Source organism: Anser anser (genome assembly GCF_964211835.1).
Source record: "Anser anser genome assembly, chromosome: Z".
NCBI classification, from domain to species: Eukaryota; Metazoa; Chordata; class Aves; order Anseriformes; family Anatidae; genus Anser; species Anser anser.
Genome location: NC_139723.1, coordinates 31,896,688 through 31,916,016, shown reverse-complemented (window position 1 = coordinate 31,916,016; position 19,329 = coordinate 31,896,688). Strand labels below are relative to the sequence as shown.

The 19,329-nt window shown below is 43.8% G+C and overlaps 1 protein-coding gene across 3 annotated transcripts; it reads right to left on the bottom strand.

Moving 5' to 3' along the window:
* Positions 1-1,527: 1,527 nt before the first annotated feature.
* Positions 1,528-15,085, bottom strand: CLTA (clathrin light chain A). 3 transcript variants are annotated; one of them, XM_083819168.1, is made up of 6 exons: positions 14,741-15,085; positions 8,866-8,903; positions 6,879-6,996; positions 5,722-5,833; positions 4,284-4,337; positions 1,528-1,964 (listed from the first exon to the last, which is right to left on the bottom strand). In XM_083819168.1, exons 1-6 carry the CDS (start codon positions 14,937-14,939, stop codon positions 1,793-1,795), a joined length of 693 nt encoding a protein of 230 aa, XP_083675294.1. In that variant the 5' UTR covers positions 14,940-15,085; the 3' UTR covers positions 1,528-1,792. The 3 variants fall into 3 exon arrangements, with proteins under 3 accessions (XP_083675294.1, XP_083675295.1, XP_083675296.1); XM_083819170.1 differs by lacking the exon at positions 1,528-1,964 and adding an exon at positions 2,928-3,042; XM_083819169.1 differs by lacking the exon at positions 4,284-4,337.
* Positions 15,086-19,329: the final 4,244 nt, after the last annotated feature.

The window sequence follows — 19,329 nt, the reverse complement described above, 5'->3', positions numbered from 1 at the left end:
CCTCAAATCTGGAAGCCTTTGGCAGTTTTCTCAATTACAGCACAAAACTATGCACTTACCACTGTTAAAGTGTCTGATGAGATCTATGCGGTGATCAACTAGTTCCATAGCTCATTCTTTCAAATGACAGTAAATTCCAATTAGCATCTATTTTAGCATAGCACATAGCAGATAAGTGAATTTTATGCAACTAAGTTTTCACTATTAAATTATCATTTTATTTTAGAAGCCTGTGTTTGCAGAACCTTGGGGTGATGGGAAGAATGAAGATTTTAGTCAAGCTGAATGCATAATTGGTCGAGGCTAACACCGAGTATCAGTGTCCAATGGACTTCCTGTGTGCTAGTCCTTTTAAACTCACCTGTGGTATTCCCATGTAGTTCAGAAAATATTTTCTTCCTTTCATCTTGTATGGTATTAAGCTTCCATACCTGTAGTCTGTAGTCTGCTATCATTTTCATCACCACTCAACTGTATCTTGTGGGTACATTTATAAACATGAGAATAGTCCCATTTACTATAGTTAACATTAGGACACGACATACTTCAACTACTGAGGCCCAACTGGCAACCGTTTCTTCAATGTATTATCCACCAAGGCAACAAGCTGCTAATAAAACAGAGTTGCTGTGCAATGGCTCCACAAATCTCAGCAAGCTTCAGTCAGCATCTGGAGCCACCTTCAAACTGTTTGTACTAAGCTTCCAGCTCAGGCACAGAATATATTAAAGTAGCTCTCCTACACACCAGCTAAGGCACTGTATCTGCCAGAGCAGGACAGGAATACAGCCTTTCTGAATGCGGATTGAGACCGGAGAGCCAAGGAAGGAACAGGACAAACTTTGTGGATGTGTTTGTTTCAAACCACTTTGGGAGAGAGCTCCAATCTACTTGGTAGAGAAGCAGCAGCAGAAACACATTTTGAATCGCCAGTCCAGCACCATCATGAAAGCATCTGCACATCAGTAGGGACAAGGACACTGCTCCAGACACACAAACTTCTTTACAACCACAGAGCGCAGCATTGCCTCTTCCTTGACAGCTCAGCTGCAGACAGCCTCCACACAGCAGAGCTTTGCATATGAAACCAGTGTTGAACACTTACTCAGTGAAACAGGCAGTCCAACAAGCAGAATGTCAGCTTTAACTGTTCACTGCCCTGTACCGCTTTTCTAGCCGAAGATCTAGAGCTGGAGTGAGTCACTTAGCAGAAAACTACCCAGAACTGCTTACCTGCAGAAGGTAGTGTCCTCAGTTCCACTAGAAAGGAAATAAGCTCCTTAACAAGCCTGCTGCTCCAGTTTCCCAAAGCTCCTGTCTTGTGTAATAAATTGGATAAGGAAGCAGTTTTAACTACAGCTCTCAGGAGCTTTAAGAACACTTAGAGACATGCAAGATATCCTCTAAGAAACTAGGAGTACTGCTGGCTGCCCCATCAATTAAGAGAAATGTTTGCTCACACACAATTTAAAGACTCCCCATGAAAAAGGTGCAGGACGACTTCTCAATTCATCCAAAGTCAACACATTTTGCTGTTTAACAGATCTTTAATATCAGTAATGATGGAAGTGACATCTCAGTGCAAACAGCACAGAGACTACAGTTCTGGAGGTTCTCCCAGACACGAAGGAAACACGAGGAAGAACATGCAATCAAACAGTGATCAGCTCTAGATACATCATGAGGTTTGGTCCAAAAAAAACATTGAAACAATTAATCCAATTACTGCAAACACAGCTTCTCTGAGTAAGGTTAAGATATTGCATTTGTAGTGTTTCCATTGTGCTTTCCTTCAGCGAACCAGCGGAGCCTGCTTGAGCGAGATGAGGACTGAACGCATGCGGGACACGTCTTTAGCCTGCTTACTAGACTTGGGATTAAAGTCACAGAGCTGAGCCACACGTTCCCACTCAGTGCCCGGAAAAACATCTTCTGCATCATTCACAAAGGCTTCTTCCGCTGCCCTGAAAGCAATGCAATGCACCTCGTGTTAATGCCCAACATAAGGCACTCCTTCCCTCTTACAGGATGCAGTTTCTTTCAGTATGTTTCATAAGGAATGTGACCTGACAGCTGCTTGTGAACGTTATGGCTATTTAAGCTCCCACTGCCCCAACCCTGGAGATGGAAGTAGGTTGCAATAGTATGCTGTGCACAAGCAGTGCAGAGGATTGTTGTGTAAAATGTTGGAATACAGGTGTTTGGTTTTAAGAGTAGTTACTGAGTCTTTGCCTACAGGAGTCACCACACAAACTGCCAGAAAGTAAGGCACTCCTATGTAGGCTTTTTATTTATGAAGGAATGCCCAAGTCTCAACTATTTAAGCCTCTGCCACTTGATGGCTTGCTTTGGACACTTGCCAACTAGAAATTTACAGTTCCCTGCAAGCATGTCTTACAACAGATTCCATTTGAGGATTTAAATCAGCCCCAAGGCCTCCAGGCCATCATACAACTATCTGCTGATGATTTCCAATGCTGTAGTGAAGCAGCACGAATCAAAAGGAATTTAAGTCACGAATCCCATGCCTGTGGGTGCTATAGTCTAAAGCACATCTTGGCAGAGAGGATGACTCATCTGGAGTCAGCTAGCAGGATAAGCACATTTCTCCTGCTCTCTCTCACCCAGAGGATACTCTAAGGAGGCTTTTTACAGTATGTACAGGTTAGTGGCAGTGCCTTCCCAGCAGTATCCTTTTGGCTTTTCTATGCTGCCAACAGCATTGCTTCAATGCACGTATAACACTCCAGCATCCAGTTTAGGTGATCTGTGGGGCCCTGGTAGCTGCCTGAGTGCAAGAGCAGTAAGCATCGAGAGATCAAACCAAATCCATCTACTCCAACAAGCAGTACAGAGAAAGCAGTGAGGATGACTCTCCCATGAGGGTTCAGCACTGTTCACAGGGATGGTAAGGTTACAGACACCACTGAAGACAAGGGTCACTACAACACTGCTACTTTATGTGACATGACACTTTTAAGGGGCAGTGAAGATTTTTTACTTAACTGTTCTAGGCTGTAGCAAGGATGATTTATGTTTGTGCTTAAAGGTGAAGAGAAGAAAAGAAACAAGGAGAGAAAGTTTAAGTCAGATATAGAAAATGAGAATGAGTTTAATGCAGATGGTCAGCTGGCTCAACATGCACTAGTAGCTCAGTCTACATTCAGGAAACATGCTGCCAATTTTATTCTGCAGCACTTGCACTGCACATTTGCAATGGCTACAGGAAAATACATGTTTTGTTAGAAAGTCTAAGTCAACTCCAGAAGACTTCAGAACAAAGTCAAACACCACCTGTAAATCCATCATTTCACAAGTCTTGCTTTACATACATCTACAATTAGGTAATGAGTTCCACACTGGACCTTCAATATAAATGCACTCAAGGCCACACCACGGCTCACCAGTACACCTTCTAAAGGTGTCACCTTAGAATCTGTGACATGGCCATCTTTCAATTCAAGTCTACAAATTAAGGGAAGAAATTAAAAGACATGAACAAGCCAATGAACATTGCAATCCTTCCACCCCACAGAAACTAGCATACTCATTGGGGCTTAAAAGTCATGGCTGTATTCTCACTGGTCCATTAGTCTTGCAACAGGTCTACAAATAAGTGATCATCAGTGTTCTGTTCTGCCAGCAGCTAATGTTCATTTTCCAATACCACCTCCTTGTCCTTTTCATCTGTTCTAACAGTACCCTAAGTTCTATAGGCACCTTTTCTACCCTGATTTATGGCAGCTGATTCCTCCCCACCTTCTTTGGTTTGCAGAGCATAACATGCAAGGCTTGCTTGACTATTTTTCTGATTATATAGGCAAATGGCACAGATGAGGAGCACAATGCCTGTTACACAGAATGCAGAGTTAAACACTGTACTTCACTGTTGAAGCGATCAGGACTAAATACAGCACCCACATGAGACTACATGTGACATTAACCCATACATACAAAGCACCTTGCTAAGCAGTGTTCACTGGCCTATAAAGCCAGTGAACTGTGAAGTACCGTATCTTACAGACTACTGAACTCACTAACAAAATGCCAGTGGTATGTGTACTGCATGACTTAAAGGTGTTGGATGTTGCGCAGATTCCCACAGGAAAACTGACTCTGACCTGCAGCATTAAGTGCTGTGCAGAAGTAAAGGCTGTTTACATATTCTAGCTTCTACTGGCCTGAAATACTCAGCAGAAGTCACACTTGGTCATTCAGCACTATGTCTGAACCTCCTCATTACCTAGTTACTAGCAGACAGAATTAGTAGTTAAGCAACATACACATAACCAATCACATCAGCGAAGGGTTGTTTGTAGAAAGCTTCATCTGCCACCCTAGGTAGCAAGTAGTCCAACAGGCAGGCAAGCAGGCAGGAGAAAAGAGATAAGGATGAGAAGTACAGAACACAGCTGAAGGCAGTTTTTAAAAGTGCGTTAATCTCATATTGCCTAGACCTCACTCTAACAGGAAAGCCACTGCCACCACATGGAATGTACCAGTAAGGCCAGTGACTCACAGGGGCAGCATAAAAGCTCTCCTATGTCCCAGGAAGTTGGGACCAGCTACCTTAGGGCTAGCCCCAGTGTTAGCGTTAAACAACGTAGACAGAGACTAATTAGAGGATCTCACCAGGCTGATGAGAATGCCAAATGCTCCCAGAGCAATGCTTTACTTCCACGATCACAGCTCTTATTAAATGGGCCTTTCTCCTGAAACACACCCTGAGCTCAAACTCTGTCCAAGATAAAGCTATGGGGATATCATGAGATCTTGCCACTGCTTGTACAAGTGGCAACCCTGTTTTCTCTTCAACCTATCAGAAAGACTGTACCTCAGGGAATGAAAGTGTCAAATCCATAATTTTGTAGGATATATAGGCCTCCTTTCTTCCGTTAGTAAGTCTAGTAGTCCTAGGTAAGCTAGGACTACTTCTGACAAGCCTGCTGGCTATTTAGATAGGAAAAATGGCATTTCAAAAAACAGTTCAGCTTGATGACTGTGGGTTCCCAAAGTATAAGGTAGCCCTGATGATTACCTGGACAAAATGACACTGGCAGCCCTAAGTCAGAAGTGAAGATCTAAGTCAGGACTATCATATTTACCTTTATGTAGCCAGAAGTCAAAATTCTGCAGGGAGCTTCTAAGGAACTGTAAGAATTTACTGGACTGCAGCTAAGCCATTAGTTTCTGCTCCACAGCCCATAATGAAACAATTCAAGCCTTAAATGTAATAATTTAAACAGTCATCATTTAGTTCTTCACTAGCAGTACTCAGGGTATTTCTCACACACTTCCACATGAAACAGTCCAAGGGTTTAAGGTATCTAATGAAACAAGTGGCAGCAAAGTAACCAGAAGGCCACTTCTGTGTTTTTGAGAGGTAATGAGTCAGATTGCTAGTTGCATGGCAGCCACTAAAGGCCTGTGCAGCTAGGCACGTACAAACAAGTAGGCAGACTGATAAACTCTGGCCAAGTTCAAACTTTTTGTCTTAAGGACATGAATAATTCTGGTTCATTATCTTAACACTCACTATTCTTGGACATAGAAACTAGATTTTAAGATAACTTAGAGAAGAGTCTACCACTGGACACCCATCTCTTAGAGAGGTTACTGAAGTGGGATGAAGAATTAGTGCTAGACGTTCTAACCTTTCCCCCCACCCAATCACTTTCACAGACAGTAGCACAGGTCTTCAAATGGCTGGAGAAATCTTACCTGTTGCTGGCTTTTGTTTTCTGGAGCTTTTCATCTTGCCTGGCATACCACTCCTCCAACTCCTTTATTGCTTTCTCTTTCCATTCTGCTTCCTGCTTTCGTGAGTTAGCATCTAAAGATTTAAGAATTAATCTGTCAGACATTTGTTCTACTTAGATCTTGCTAATAATATTTCAGCTGATGGTTCACAGTGCACCCTAGTGCAGATTGTTGCTTGATCCACTCAAATAAGGGTTAGAAGATTTCCTGATTTAGGCCATGAGAAGTCCAATGCCCTCAGAATTCAGAGGGTTAGCTAAACAGAATGCCTGTGCTGCAGACAGTCTACTTCAGTCTAGGCTAAGAATCTGTAGATTAATTTTGATTCAGTAAGTCTGCAAACTGTTCAGAAACAGAAACAGTCACCTTGCTATAGTAGTACTAGAAAAAAAGCTCAGAGTAAGGCCTCTGCATTAGACAAAATGAGGGTGCGTGACACTCAGCTTGCTTTTACACCCAGCCCACAGTTCAGGACAAATTCATCTGCTGTAACCAGTACAGAAGAGAAACAACAGGCTCAGCTCTATCTGGAATCACATTGTATACAAAGTCTTCCTAACAGTTTCAAGGCAGTGTCTCCTCCCAAATGGAACTGGAAAGTACACCAGTTTGTAGGCTCTTAGAAGCTGTCCACAGGTAGGTGTCAATTTTATAGCTTGATTTAGTTACAAGTCCATTACTTAAGTTAGCTATTAGGTTAAATCTACGTAACAGATGGCCTCCATCACAATTCTTCTCCCTTGCTCAAAGAGCAATCTTCTTCCTTGCAAAAAAAAAGTGCTGATGGTTGTTGCATTAACTCACCCTTTTCTGCTGATAAAAGCTGTTTGTTTTCTGCTACAGGACTGAGGAACAGCTTATTGCTAAGTAAAGGGCAAGCCACTTGAACATTCCTGGATCAAGGTTCAGCGATCCACTTGCTTGCTGGATCCTACCTACACCAATATTAACAGTCTGCTTACCAGAAGACTCATTCCCCCCAAGCTTCCTGCTCAAGCTCAAGCGGCAAGTTATGCTCCAAGGAACTAGCAACCACAGTTTGAGAAGCTTGCCTGCTTAAGAAGCTGCCACTTCTGAGTCACCAGCAAGAACACTACTGCAACAAACACCCTCCTTACCAAGCTGCTCCAGGCGCTCCTTTTGCTCCTCTCTCCACTTACGAATACTCTCTGGTTCTGACTGCAGTCGATCTACTTGCGATATGGCAGCATAGCAGTCTATTGGACCGTTACTCTCCTTAAAGGGAAGAAATAATCACGTCATTTACTCATTACAGCTGAATATTTCAGGTAATTGCCTGCAAGCTACATAAAAGCAGACACCATCTGAACTGAGCACATGACATTCATCTTACACTATACCACATCTTCACCATTACAATGAAAAATTTCTTGCCACAAATTACAGCAGGATTGATGCAAATTAATATAGGGCTGCCTCTGGGAATTTAGGATCAAACAAATTCAAGCTGACTAGGAATTCAAACTGTGCCAGAGCTCTATGCCTGAAGAAAGCAGAAGACAGTGCCTAGTGCCTCAGCATGCAGTTGCAGGCCTACAGATCCTCCAGCTCATTTCAGCTTAAATATCTGCTATGAAAGTATTTTTTCAATTTTTTTTGGTTTTGTGCACAGGAGTTTAAAATGTTCTCTGTAACTTGCATTTGTCTACTTCAGAAAAGTGTGTAAACCTTAAAGGAAGTTGGCTTTTAATATCAGTCAAAGGCATTACAGAATTTGTATTGTTGTAAGCAGCTATGTTAAACAGGATGCAGATTAACATTTAAGCAACAAAACAGTGCAAGTACTAGCATACTTTTTACCATACAATAGTTCAAAGACTTGCAATGAATAGTGTTATTAATGTACCAGACTTCCAAAACTAATATAGTGCTTTTTGCCACAGAGCATACTCCAACAGTTTTTACAGGTTCACCCTACCCTGAACAGATGAAATACCACTGCTGATAGTACTAGATTGCAGTTCATGGCAGGTGTGGCTACATCCTGCCCTTCTTTGGGCCTTTTATAGTCCTCAAAATGAAGGAATAATGCTAAGATAATGAGGAAGGTTGGTACAACAGCACCAGGTTTCACACTGAATTCAAAACAAAATAAGTTGGCCAGTTGCAGGGATAAATGAGTTACAGGTGGCTGAAAGAAGTTATATATAGCCCATTCTGTCTGTTCTTCCACATTAAGCATAGGCTCCATCAAACAAAGCAGCTGATTAATTAGAACTGCAAATAATCAAAATATTTCATCTACCTTTTACCATGTAATGAGGCACAGAGGACCAATAAGAAGCAGTTTTCCTACCAACCTCACAGCAACAGTGAGGTCAAAAATATTAGTACCAGTGAAAACAGCTTATGTCTCCAGCAGTCTGTGTTCACTTAAAAGTCTATGGAAAAGTAGCTCATACGCTGTGTCCTTTCCAAGCAGTCACTTACGCAACACTATCCAAGCAACTCTCACAGCAGGAAGCAACCATGCTTTAGCCAAACTTGTCTTAAATGCAGCTGCAATGCAGCGATTGCCTTAACATGCTGTATTTCTCCCTGGCACTGATAAAGCAAGCCTCTCCTTTTGTTTTTACCATGCCTAACATGCTTTCATAATATGACTGAGCTATCTAGCCAGCAGTTCGATTTCATGCAACTAAGAAATGAAACTAAGAAATGTGTAATGTTTTCTGTCAGTTCCTTGTAAGACCAATGCTGGTAAGACAACCAGGATATATGAGCTATCCTTAAAGAATAAGCAATTTAGAAAACTCTGCTTTAAAGTAGTCAGAACATGCTTTGTTCAGTTTATTAGCCAGTGGCAAGTCAATGTTAAGCCATCCTACTATATGTCAAGCTGCTCAGAGTGGTTATGTCCCATTCAGACATAATTCAAAATGGACAGCTGCTTTAAGTTGACTGCAAGTTCAGAGAATAGCACAATATGGGCATAACATGGGATGAGCTATCAGAATAGAAGTTCCTCTTCAGACATGAGGTACAAGCAAGTTAGATAAGGGCCATGGGAAGCATAAGCCTAGACTGAGGTAAAATCCTTACAGCAGAACAGCACATTCTAGATACAGAGTGATTCTACCTTACCTGATAGACATCTCCATTAATCATTCCATCAACAGCACCTGTAAAGAAATGACTTCAGTTTAGCCACTTGAGAAAAACAATACCACTGGATTTATTGACTACTGTAACTTGTAGGGAAAGCTATACTGCAGTATCCAATGTGGGAGTTATGTAAATGCTCGTCACTTAATACCTCACAGGGTCATTTCCTTATCTCTGCACTTTTACTCCTCTTCCAGACAGGCACAAGGGACAGAGAGCCATCATTCTTTGAAACCCACAATACAAAGTCAGCTCTTCACAGGATCACATCACAGGCTACATAAAGAGCAGAACTGGTATTACTGAGCAGCTGCTACAGGGAATGTCCACAAGTTACTCCCACTTTCTCTCCAGTCTTCGAAAATGAGTAATAAACAACTGTTCAGAAGTTAAGCAGCATGACCTATGCTTCCATCTACCTGGAAGTATAACAATCCAGTATGGCAACACTTTGTAAATATTAGCATCGTTTGGATACTTCCTGATTCCTAGTTAATTCAAAAGTTATAGCTAACATTCCTACCAAAAAAACAACTCAGCTATCTTCTGCTACCATATTTGATAGCTTTCTACTTCAGCTGCAGCGTTATTCCTTCCAAAATGACATTGGCAGTATAGCCTTAGGAATGTGACCAGCTGCAACCTTTGCCACAGCTCAGAATTTCATCTTGAACAAAGATGTGAGAACACGTATCAATTTTGAGACAAACATTTGAGCTTATGAAACCATTTAAATCACCAGACTATGCAAAAGGCACTAAGATTTTCAGGAACTGCTAAGTCTCAGCAAGGCACCTTTCTGGAATAGTGGTATGTTACAGCTGTCTGTGTAAGGTAACAAGTCATGTTACTAACAGCTTTGCCTCACCCATAACAATACCCAGCGCACACCCACTTGGGCAGTGTCAGCTGCAAGTAACAATGCTGCTAAATAGGTCTAGGAAGACTACAGCCCACAAAGGAATTACGCTGACACTCCACACCACTTAAAGATGCCCCCGCTGTTCGTCTTTTTCCGCTGAGCTGGAATTAGAGCTAAGCCAGGGTCCGTAACTCGTTCTGACAGGAGCAGCTTGGCTCAGCCAGCTGCCCACTCTGCCGGACCTGGGAGGAGCAGGGAGCAGCTCACACCTTCAGACACAGTCACTGTGCAGACAGAATTTAGTTGCCACGACACCCAGGAAAGGCTAGCCTTTAACTAGGGGTGGTTCTCCTCTCCAGCGGGAAGGCAGCTGCTCTATGAGGCGTACTCCATGGGGAGCACTGACTCGCCAGCTAGGCGAGTGGGTTTAGTCTTGAAGATTTTTCCAAGAACCGTGATAAAACAAGTAGGTTTTGCTACCCTAACAAAGAGAAAGCATTCACCAATGTCTTTAGCACTCAGGCTGGTAGACCACGGAGGTGAAAGGAAAAACATTCTTGCTGAGAGCTGCAGCTGAGGAACAGATGTGTTTGTCTTAGCACTGCTTTCTTCTGCTTGGAAACAGCTGCTAATTGGTGCTGCAGAAAGTGTTTTCAGAGAGCACACAAGTCAGAAGCATTAAAAATACTAAAACTTTATCTGTTATAAGCTCCCTAGAACTTGTGATTAAGATGCCAAGTCAGCATGCTGACTGCGCATACTGCCAGCTGAAGATGAAATGGTTCTGTATCAACATCCTATCACATGCCAAGACAAGCACACTAACTGGAACAGAACCAATGGTCAAATATTCTCTTTTCAGCTCTCCAGTCTCAGTGTTTGTGTAATTCAGTATGAATTACTTCGTCTCAGTAAGCAGAGCTAGCTACCTGCCAGATTTTTGTTCGTAGAAATATGTTACTTTGTACCTGGCTTCCTCCAGACGAAGCCTAAATACCATTATTACTATCACACTTTCATCAACCACAAACAATGAGTTCTCTACTGGCTTCAGAGTCCACCTAATCCCAACACGGTACTGCATCTTGAAGCTCATAAGTTAACACCACACTTTTTGAAAAAGTTAGGAATAAATATCCCACATTCCTCAGTGTTTGCTTCTGGAGTTAAGATAAGCACAGAGCATGTCCAAAAATCTGTGGTTCTGCAACATGCTGACAACAGGGTAACCAACTTCCCACACAGCTACTTCCCAGATGTTTTCAGAGTCTGGGCTGGTGGGGAGAGCTTCAGCCGTATCAGCAATCTGCACAGACAGGAGACAAACGGCAGCCAAGCTTGCCAGACACAGACAGCTAGAATCAGTGCCCTCCGCATGTCCTACAGCTTAGTGAAGAAAGGTCTGTGTATCCTGAAGATAAACACAACAGTTTTGTCCCTTTGGTTCTACAAGTCAACAAGCAGTGAATTTGCCAAATTAAGCTTCTAGCTGAAAGGAACAACCAAGGAAGTTAATGCAACTTCAAAACAGGGCAGACCAAACAGCTAACGCTGGATTTGGATATAAGTTATTCCTTCGGCATTGAGCTCTTTCTGGTAGCACTATGCAAGAGCTACAGACCAGTTCCAAGACCAAAGCACAGGTTTAGCCAAGGACTAGCTGACATGCTCCTCCTCTCGTGTCAACTTTAATACTGAACGTGGACAGTAACTAAGCTGCCAGAAGCTTACTGTAATGGCCATCAGCTACTGCAAGGAATTGCTTTCAAGTAATACTACACTCTACTGTCTGCTGTAAAACAGTTTGCTTAGCCTTACTCACTAGCCTCCCTAACTTTTAGGGATGATGCAATAGATAAGTGCTACCAGAAGTGTCAGAGGCAGGACTGTGCAGAGTTATCACTTGTAACAAGTCCAAGCAGTTCCTACCTCATGGATTAGCCCCTCCTGAAGTCCTTGTATTCACCTACACTTTAGACAATGTCCTGCATGCAATAGAAACGATCTTCAACCATACACATAAAAGTAGTACTTACGAGCTACTTTTGGCATCCCTTTTAGACACTGAGTATTCTACTACTTCACTGCTACTTCAAGTGGACTCATAAGCGATAGTTAAAACAGAAGAACACAGCTTCCCTTTCACCTGTCTCTCATCCCTTTCATCTGTCTCTCATCCATAAGAGGATAAAGAGATTCTTCTAAAAAGTGGTTGTTTTGGTTTTGTTGTTTGCTCAGGTTTTGTGTTTTGTTGTTTTTTTTTGTGTTGTGTTTTTTTTTAAAGTTAGTGATGCAAGAAACTGAGGAATAAATATGTTTTCTATCTATTTCTCAAGCCTGTGTGTAACAAAGACAAATGGGTCAGGAAGAGGGCTTATCTCCTTGTTGGTTCTGGCCTGCTGTCCCAGCGAAAATTAGAGTCGTTTTCAATATATTCATTAGGCTGATCCTAGATCACACTTCCAGGCAGTAATGCTGCACACCTCTATAACACTGTGCTGTAAGTGCTTCTGTAACTTCCCAGCACACATAGCATTCCCTTTTAAAAGGCAAAATAGATTTTTCTACCATGAAATTCACAATCAAATACTATCACCAAAAAATTGCAAATACAAGTTAAATAGATCTCTCCAAATATATTACACCTTTCTCAATGTTACCTTACAGTGCCTTGAAGCCTAAAGACAGGGATTGCATAGCAGAACCTATGGCACTGACTGTTCAAACTGTTAAGAAGTATCAACAGCCACTAACAAGTAACTCATTCGGTCTGTGGTGCTAACTAGAGAAAGGAGGAAACAATTCTTTCCCTAATGATATTTTCAAGCAAATTCATATTCAGTCCCTGAGAGAATATTAAATGTTATGAGCTGTTATGGTTTATGGACAAACCACCAAATGCAATTAAGTTCCTTAATTCCTAGAGAGGCTTATGAGCCTCTCCAGGAGGTGGAGAGGCATCATTCATGCAAGTTCACATAAAAATGACAGAGCTCAAAACTGAAGCTGTTTGAGACTAGGCAGCCTACATTAAACTTGAGTAATGTTTTCATTATTGTTAACACACAAAAACGCTTGCCTCTGAATGTTCTTCTCAGTAAGAAACTACCTGACAAGCTGTCACGGGGTCTTTAGGCTGATACACAGGTTCCAAAAGGCAGACACTTCAACCCAAACACATCCACTCCTGATGAAGGGACACAGCAAGTGAACTGTTGTAGCTGATTTATCACTGACAAGGGGATCCCGTAAGAGACCAAGATACTAATAACGAGACAACAGCTTTATATTGCTTTATTTATACAGTATTTCTTGTCTTTTGAAACGGTGATTATGCTTTCCCTTTCGAGGGAAAAGCAGATTAAATTTTGTACACCCAGGAAACTTGAACAGAATGGCTACTTACATAATAAATGGTCAAATGGGACAGGCCAGCAGTCCAGCCCTGACCACAGCACTATGAAGTGATGCTCTGTGAGACCAGGTGAGCTTGGCAACATTCTGCCACTTCCCCCACACTCACTCACTATTTAATGTAACTACAATTAACAGGACTATACACTAATACCTGTTTGCACAGGCATAAGCTCCTGGAGTTCACCACTGTCCATGAGAATGTTTTTGTTTTGTTCTTTTTTTTAACAGGCTGCAATGTAAACACGTTGTATGAGATAGCACATCCCTCAGAAGTACGTTACATGAAGCTGTGACTGCTTCTCAACAGTTGAAGTTAAGATCTAGCTGAGATCTACAAACTCCAGTTGAGAGTTGCCTCAGCTACAGCTCTTCCCCCAGTATCGAGGGAAGAAAATTTATCCAGCAGCAGATCCGTAAGTCAGGAGTTCAAGAAGGTTAAAAAAAGTAAATCCACAAATCCCTGACCACAGTGCTTAAGGACTTACCTAAGGACTTATATAAACTCAAAAAGAAATTTGCATTCACTTACTTAACTTAATTACAAAACTGTTTAATAAACTAGCATGGACTAGAGCTGTCTGATGTTTGTTAGGATGCTGACTGGATCACAAGAAATCTCAAAGACAAATGCCAACGTAAGTCATTAATTCATATGTCCCCATGGCTGAACAAGCACACTTTGCATTGCTGCAATCTGCACTTTTATTTAATTTTTTTTAACTGGTAGAGTAGAGGCTCCAACAGCCAGCAAATGAAGGTTGTATTAAAAAGGAGACCACCAAAGGTTCACAAGCACAATCTGCTATGCCTATGTAACAGGCCAGAGGATACACACAATCCCAAGACATGTTAAACAGCAAGATGACATACTGATCACACCCAGACTTCACAGATCAAATTATTATATCCATTATGATTTTTTTTTTTCTACAAGTTCTCCAATAACTGTTTCACTTCTTCAAACACAGCTTAACTACTTTCACATTTCAACCCAATCTGGAAGCATTTAACGAGCTGACTTTTTGAGAAGAAATCACACTGCAAGAGCCACACTGCACGCATCTGGGGAAAGCGGTGGGACTAGATGGCTCTGGCAGCTGGGAGAGGCTAGCATCCAACAACTTCCCTTAAAGAACTCAGTCCTCAAGGAGATTGCTTTTATATTCTAGCATCTCTTTTGAATATAAAGGGTATGTAAGGCTTTTATGGGGGGAAAAAAAGCGGCGTGTGAGGTGTATGAAAGGGGGAGTACAAGCGATGTGCGAGGTGCATGAAAGGAGGGAGCCGTGCGCTATTTCTGCCCTATATAAAAGGAAGGCTGCACCTACCAGCACAAGATGGTTTTCTGACAACCCCCCTCGCACCCCAGCGCTCAGGGAAGCCGCACCAACACCGCCAACCCCTTCACCACCCAGCCTCCAGCCCCCATGCCCCAAACCCTACGAGATAACCGACTCCTGAGGGCCGTGCCAAGACCCCAGGGGCAGGCCGCGCCGCGCCGCCTGCCGCCGGGTACGAAGGTCGCGGCGGGGCCCTGCCGCAGGCCCTGAGGTGCCGCCCGCCCCCGAGCCGTACCGGCAGCGAATCCGTCGGCGGCCTGCAGCGCGGGCGGCACGTCGCCGCTGTCCAGGATGCCGTACCCTTCGTCGCTCTCGATGCCCGCGATCTCGTTCTCCTGCTGCGCCAGGAAGGCGGCGGCCGGGTCCTCCTCGGCGCCGTCCAGCGCGCCGTTACCGGCCGGCTGCGCGCCCAGCACCTCCGCGTCCGACGACATGGCGGCGGCAACGGCGGCAACGGGCTTCCGGCACCGCGCCCCGGCCACAAATCGGCGCGAAAGGGGCGGGGCCTCCGCCGCCACCAATAGGAGGGCAGCACCGCCCCGGGGAGGGGCCAATCGGCGGCGAGGAGGGGGCGGGCCCGGCCGCTAACGGGCGTTAACGGCCGCCGCCGGGGGCTGTGCGCTGAGGGGCGTGGCCGTTGGCGCAGGGCTGCCCCACGGGGAGGGAGGGGCGGTGCGGCGGGGAGGCGGTGCGATCGCTGCGCGCTTTTGCGCTGTTTTGCAGTGTTTTTGCACGATCAAAACCGTTATTTTTGTTCCTGCTGCCTTACCCTGCAAAGCAGGGCAGGATGTATTGTTTTCTAAAGGCAGATGCCACACCTTGCGGACCACCGTGGGCGTAGAGCCCACAGTAGTGCCCTTTGTAATTCCTGTGTCACACTGAGGAGAGCTTAGTAGGGGGACGACTTAATGGAAAGACCAAACGACAACCAGACTACAAAATACTTACAGTACAGTGCAGTTTCTCCCCATTCTGTGCGCCGGGATGACACACAATTCTCATTTCCAAATCTACCATGCTCTATTTCACAAGATGTTTTCAAGCACTTGCCAAAATAAGGGACTGCTGTTACATACTTCCAGCACTTTAAGGAAATGGTTTCAATGGTTTTAATGGAATTTTTATTGACTATTCCAGAACAGTTTTGATTTATGAAATTAAAGATTTAGTAGAATAGACGTCTCCAGTGCAGAAAATGTAAATGCAAGTGCTTTCAGCTGCCTGTTAACCCATTCAGCATGCAAATGAGACAGGCAGCGTCCAGCTGGCATCTGGGCAGGAAGCACATCTCAGGGAATCTCTCCAACTAGAGCTTTATTGCTCAGGAGCTGGTAGTTCCAGTGATGAGAAAGGGAGGGCACACACACTGCCTGGGGTCTGGTCCAAGTCCATCGAAATCAATGAAAAGACCCCCTCCACCTGCTGATGGCTCACAACCATCAAGCTACAGACAGGAGTTTGAAAAAAATAATATTTTTTTCCAGTTAAATTAACCTAATATTTTACAACTAGACTCCTGTGTCTGAAAGGTGATAACTAGTTTGCTTGCTGCTCCTCCACAAGCCACAGGAGCCAAGGAGAACGGACTGGAGTGGCACGGGGAGCTTACAGCACCTGCCTGCCTCACAGCGGCTGCCCTGCACACCATTTTACATCCAGCAGCAAGCTCCCTCACCGCAGACGTTTAGAGATCTCTGAGCACTTGCTGACTTGGGCAGTGTCAGCTGCAAGTAACAATGCTGCTAAGCAGGTCTAGGAAGACTACAGCCCACAAAGGAAATATGCTGACGCTCCACACCACTTAAAGATGCCCCCGCTGTTCGTCTTTTTCCGCTGAGCTGGAATTAGAGCTAAGCCAGGGTCCGTAACTCGTTCTGACAGGAGCAGCTTGGCTCAGCCAGCTGCCCACTCTGCCGGACCTGGGAGGAGCAGGGAGCAGCTCACACCTTCAGACACAGTCACTGTGCAGACAGAATTTAGTTGCCACGACACCCAGGAAAGGCTAGCCTTTAACTAGGGGTGGTTCTCCTCTCCAGCGGGAAGGCAGCTGCCCTATGAGGCGTACTCCATGGGGAGCACTGACTCGCCAGCTAGGCGAGCGGGCTTGAAGTGTCTCACCCTTACTTCATATGCATATTGACATACATGTTGTTACCTTCTACACGGGCTCCACAACCACAGCAAACCAACACTGCCTCCAGTTTACCACACTGATTTGTTGCCATGAGAATTTGAACTGGATGGAATAATGAGGAGATGCTGTTGGTAGTGTCTGCAATGTGGTAAAATACAAAGGTCTCAAGATAAGAGGTGCAGCTGCTTTTCAAAGAACACCCGTAAGCAGGAAGTAAAGCAGAAGTGTACATATAACTAGTACATGTGCTGCAGTGCTGCTACTTTTTGTTGCTGTCACAGCTGCATCTCTGATCTTCACACCAGTGCATGGTATTCAAGAAGAACCTGAGTAAGTAGAGTGTAGAGGACAGAGGTTGTTCAATGCCTAAGGGAAGCTCAGAGCTGTACAAAGATGAACTGCACAGAGAGAGGGACAGACTGTTGGAGCAGAAAAGTCATATGACAACAGGTGGGGCAGGAGTGGTATAAAAGCCATCTTTGCAGTGATGGGCACAAGATGCTTGAAATGATACGATTGAAGATGTAAAACCATAAAATTGAAGTCAGAGGAACATGAGATTATGAGACCCCATTTTTAATGGAATGACTGAGGTAAAACAACACAGAGAAAAGAATGCAATGTAGAGGTTTTGGTAAGGAACAAGACATTAAGAGTTCCTTTTTTTTTTTTTTTTTTTTTTATCAAAAGAAGTGGCAGATGAATCACAGAATTGTTTAGTTTGGAAGGGACCTCCTGAGGCTGTCTATTCTGACATGCCTGTTCAAGCAGCATCACCAAGAACCCTGTGTTCAGGACTCTGTCCAATTGGGGTTTGAGTAGTTCCACAGATGGAGACTGCAGCCTTTCTGGGAACCTCTTTGACCATCTTCACAATAAGAAAGTGTCTTCTTGTCTTCAGTTTGAATGCTCTTATATTTTTATGTTTATTTGTGCCTATTGGCTCCTGTCCTGTCAGCAGGCTCTACAGAGAAGAACCTGGATGTCCCTTCTCCAGGTAGCCTCATCAGGCTGTTATACACATTGGTAAGATCTCCCTGAACCATCACTTCTCCAGGTTAAACTGTCCCAGCTCTCACTGGGGCAGGACTGAGGCCCCCAGGCTAAGTTGATGCTGCTGGGCTACTGGACTCTGACACTAATTAGTATTTCTAAGTTTATTCTTTTTTTTTTTTTTCTTTTGTGTGTGTGTGTGTGTGTCACTCAGGCTTTCTGCACCAGATACCTTTCAAACACTACTCTGACAACAGATTTCTTCATTTCTCCCCTGTGCCTCTCCCTTGCACCATTCACAAGAGTGTGGAGGATTTTTAAAGTAATAATTTACTTTTACACGCCTCTCAGCAAGGTGAGAGAGAACTATTCCTCCCCTCTCTGTCCTCAATTTCCAGAGAGTACATTCACACATACAGGGCAGAACTAAAATACAATGAGAAGAGGGTAGAAAGTGTCTATTTATTCCCAATGCCTATTTAGAGATGTTAAAGACTGGTATTTTATGATCATTGTGTAGTTCAGCACACTTTTATTGATTTGTAGCTGGACAAATTCAGCACTTGGGTAGACTAAATCATAATGCCTCAAATCACACAGACATAAAGCGAGGAATTCAAATTTGCAATCTTCTGTCAAAAGCTTAAATTAGTAACTTGCACAGCATCACCCAGCGAATCTTCGGCAAAGGCTTGGGGAATCATCACTGTCTCAATGTAGGGACCAGCTTTTCTTTTCCATAAAGCTTTGATCGCTCAGCCTCCCACCCTCTAAAACACGTAACATACGGACTTTAGGACAGTCACCTCCACTACATCTGGTACAACCTGGGGCAAAGATTCCTTTTTGGGGTAGGGTATTTTTCTGACTGCTCTATAGTAAGTATGCTAAAAGAGGCAAAAACAACAACTGAAAAAAAAAAAAACAATCTTAAAACTAGCAGCCCTTATCTTTGGAGTTTTTTATAGCCCTAATCATGTGCTTTGTGTCATTAGTCCCAAGCACGTGCACTGTCGAATCAGAAAGCAGTGTGTCCCAGAGACATGCACAAGGCTGGAACATTTAGACCTCTGCTACTTCAGCACAGGAAATAACTGAAGGAGGAGCAGACAGTTGTGCTGAAGGAGGGAGAAAATATGCTGATGGCACATCTTTGGTTAGATTCAAAATCTTCACCAGATTGGGATGTGCTCTAGTGGCTCACAGCCTTTCTCCTGTGACTTTTTAGGAGGAAAACATTAAAAAAAAAAAAAAAAAAAAAAGGATGCTTAACACTATCAGTTCCATATCCTCCAGTATGCCTCTCTCCTGCCTTTTTCCTTATTTCCAGTCCCATTTGTCTCACCTTAGTCATCTAGTCATCCCACTATGGAAAGGCTCTTTAGTTTCATTACTCAGTCCCTTCAGCTGCCGTTCCCAGCAGCACTTCTCATGGAACCTCTCTCCTTTTCAGCCTCCAGCTCCTGCACTAGTTACTCTGTCCCACATCCTTCAAAGCAACTTTTTGGCTTCCTCAGCTCTTGGGATTTTCCTTATTCTTCCCAGCTTACTGACCCAGTATCAGGCAGTCCTACTCTCTTCTCTCACTGTTCCCCAGTTTATCCTTTGATCTGTTTCTTTGCAGTTTCCACTTCTGTTACCCTTACTGGCTTCTAGTCACAGCTGTCTTGTGCACGCTATCCCAGCCAATCCCTCCA

What these genes read in the sequence shown, in the direction of transcription:
- CLTA (XM_083819168.1), bottom strand. Translation starts at nt 14,939, where the DNA reads ATGTCGTCGGACGCGGAGGTGCTGGGCGCGCAGCCGGCCGGTAACGGC. An exon ending in CGCCGACGGATTCGCTGCCG is followed by an intron (nt 8,904 to 14,740) that starts GTACGGCTCGGG and finishes ATTTCTTTACAG; the next exon opens with GTGCTGTTGATGGAATGATT. An exon ending in GCTGATGTGATTGGTTATGT is followed by an intron (nt 1,965 to 4,283) that starts GTATGTTGCTTA and finishes CATTGCTTTCAG; the next exon opens with GGCAGCGGAAGAAGCCTTTG.